This window comes from Etheostoma spectabile, chromosome 16, assembly GCF_008692095.1.
Source record: "Etheostoma spectabile isolate EspeVRDwgs_2016 chromosome 16, UIUC_Espe_1.0, whole genome shotgun sequence".
NCBI lineage: Eukaryota > Metazoa > Chordata > Actinopteri > Perciformes > Percidae > Etheostoma > Etheostoma spectabile.
In genome coordinates, this window is record NC_045748.1 from 13935406 (window position 1) to 13936996 (window position 1591).

Genomic DNA, 1591 nt, shown 5'->3' on the forward strand with positions numbered 1-1591 from the left:
AAAAAAAATTGAAATATCAAGAGTAAAACAATCTGTTGTGTTCTCTCATGTTCGTTGTATCATTTAAACTAGTCTCATACCATTTACAATTTTGTCAGTGTGTATGTGAATAACCTGTTAAAATTGACAAGAAATTCTGGTAAGCCCTGAATTTAGCTTCCTGTATCTGGGTACTAGTACGATGTGTCTGTGCAGACTTCATAAATAATTGACTCAGGATTGAGGGCTTTTGAACAGTCTTTGTATATACACAGCGGTAAATCAAAGGCAAAGAGGAGATAAGAGTGTTGTTATGGGCTGAATTAGCGTAGCACAGGCATGCTGTATAAAGGGCATGCAACAACATGTTGACTTCATGATGCTATAGCAAAGTCAGCCCCGTGTTTATGTGGCTTATGCAAAGCTCAAGCTGATAATGTTTCCTGACCGACTGCAACCGCATACGAAACAAGAACAATTGTTACCGTCTACAGCAAGAAAGCGAGTATTTAAGACATTTGTAAATTAATTACTTTTTAATACCTTGCACAGCCTGTTTTTGAGGGAATACAATGCATTTTAGGACTTTTTAAGACTTGCATATACCCTGGTTATAGAACTTGAAATGAAATGAAAGGTATTTTTGCATGTTGTAGCATACATTTTGTGTCTTTTTGTTATTCAGATGATATGTTGGAAACAAAATCTGGAACTGCTACCCCTCTCCGTTCTGGGTCTGTGGGCAACTACCGCACCACTATTAAGAACGATGTTGACGGTGCAGATGCTCCAGCTATGTCTAGCACTGTGCCCCTCACCAAGGCTGCAGAAGGCTCCTTAGCTTCATCGTTGACCTCATCCATCGACTCAACAGGGGGGGACACCCCAACTGTCCCTCGACCAGGAAGCCACACCATTGAGTTCTTTGAGATGTGCGCAAATCTTATTAAACTACTTGCACGATAGCTTGCAAAACAATCGCTAGCCTTTTTTCCTCTCCGAGTGTCTTTATAGCAATAAGCATGCAACCGATTCATGGCTCTATTCATCCCGGCTGAGGATGAAGTGATTGTTCCATGGCACTGATGCAGGTTAGTGTTCCCTAAGCGGAAGGGATATATACTAAGCTGGCAGGAAATGTAAGGGGTTACTTGGAAAGATGGAAGGTGGGCTACTTAATAGCTAAGACGGAACTACATTTAGGAGGGGGTTTTACAATTTCCTGATCAATTAAATAACAAATGTCCACATCCCAACAATACATATATACGCAAGTGATTACACTGAATTTTCTGTACTGTAGCCAGTGTGCACTGCTTTCCAGTACAGAGAACAAGATCAAGTCTTTGCCTGCAGAGAAGGAAGCCACGTGTTGGGTGTTTGGGTGGTAGTCCTATAGGATGCAGGAAGCACTTTTGCACAAGTTTGTTTTATTCCTGCTGCTCTTGTTTTTCTCTCAGTGGAGATCAGATGGGGTGCAGATGTATCGGGGTGCTGCACTGGCTATAACAAGGGTTGTCACGCCCATCACATTTATTAGACTTTCAAGAAGTGCAATGACCCCTGTATTTCTGTCTTGTGTGAGGGACAAAAAAATGCTTCATCAGATTTT

The 1591-nt window shown here is 41.5% G+C and overlaps 2 protein-coding genes across 3 annotated transcripts in view; both read left to right on the plus strand.

The window, feature by feature from the left end:
- The window catches only part of aif1l (allograft inflammatory factor 1-like), a 27838-nt gene extending 26861 nt beyond the window's left edge, over window positions 1-977 (plus strand). Inside the window, exon 7 of the transcript XR_004335701.1 lies at window positions 965-977. The gene's annotated coding sequence lies outside the window, so the exon portion shown is untranslated. The remainder of the gene's footprint in view (window positions 1-964) is intronic.
- Window positions 1-1167, plus strand: part of prkaa1 (protein kinase, AMP-activated, alpha 1 catalytic subunit) — a 9672-nt gene extending 8505 nt beyond the window's left edge. The window contains exon 9 of one of the 2 annotated variants that reach the window (XM_032540062.1): window positions 665-1167. In XM_032540062.1, coding sequence (XP_032395953.1) covers window positions 665-945 — 281 coding nt within the window. In that variant the 3' untranslated portion in view covers window positions 946-1167. The remainder of the gene's footprint in view (window positions 1-664) is intronic. The other variant, XM_032540063.1, reaches the window with a different exon arrangement.
- The last annotated feature ends 424 nt before the right edge of the window (window positions 1168-1591 follow it).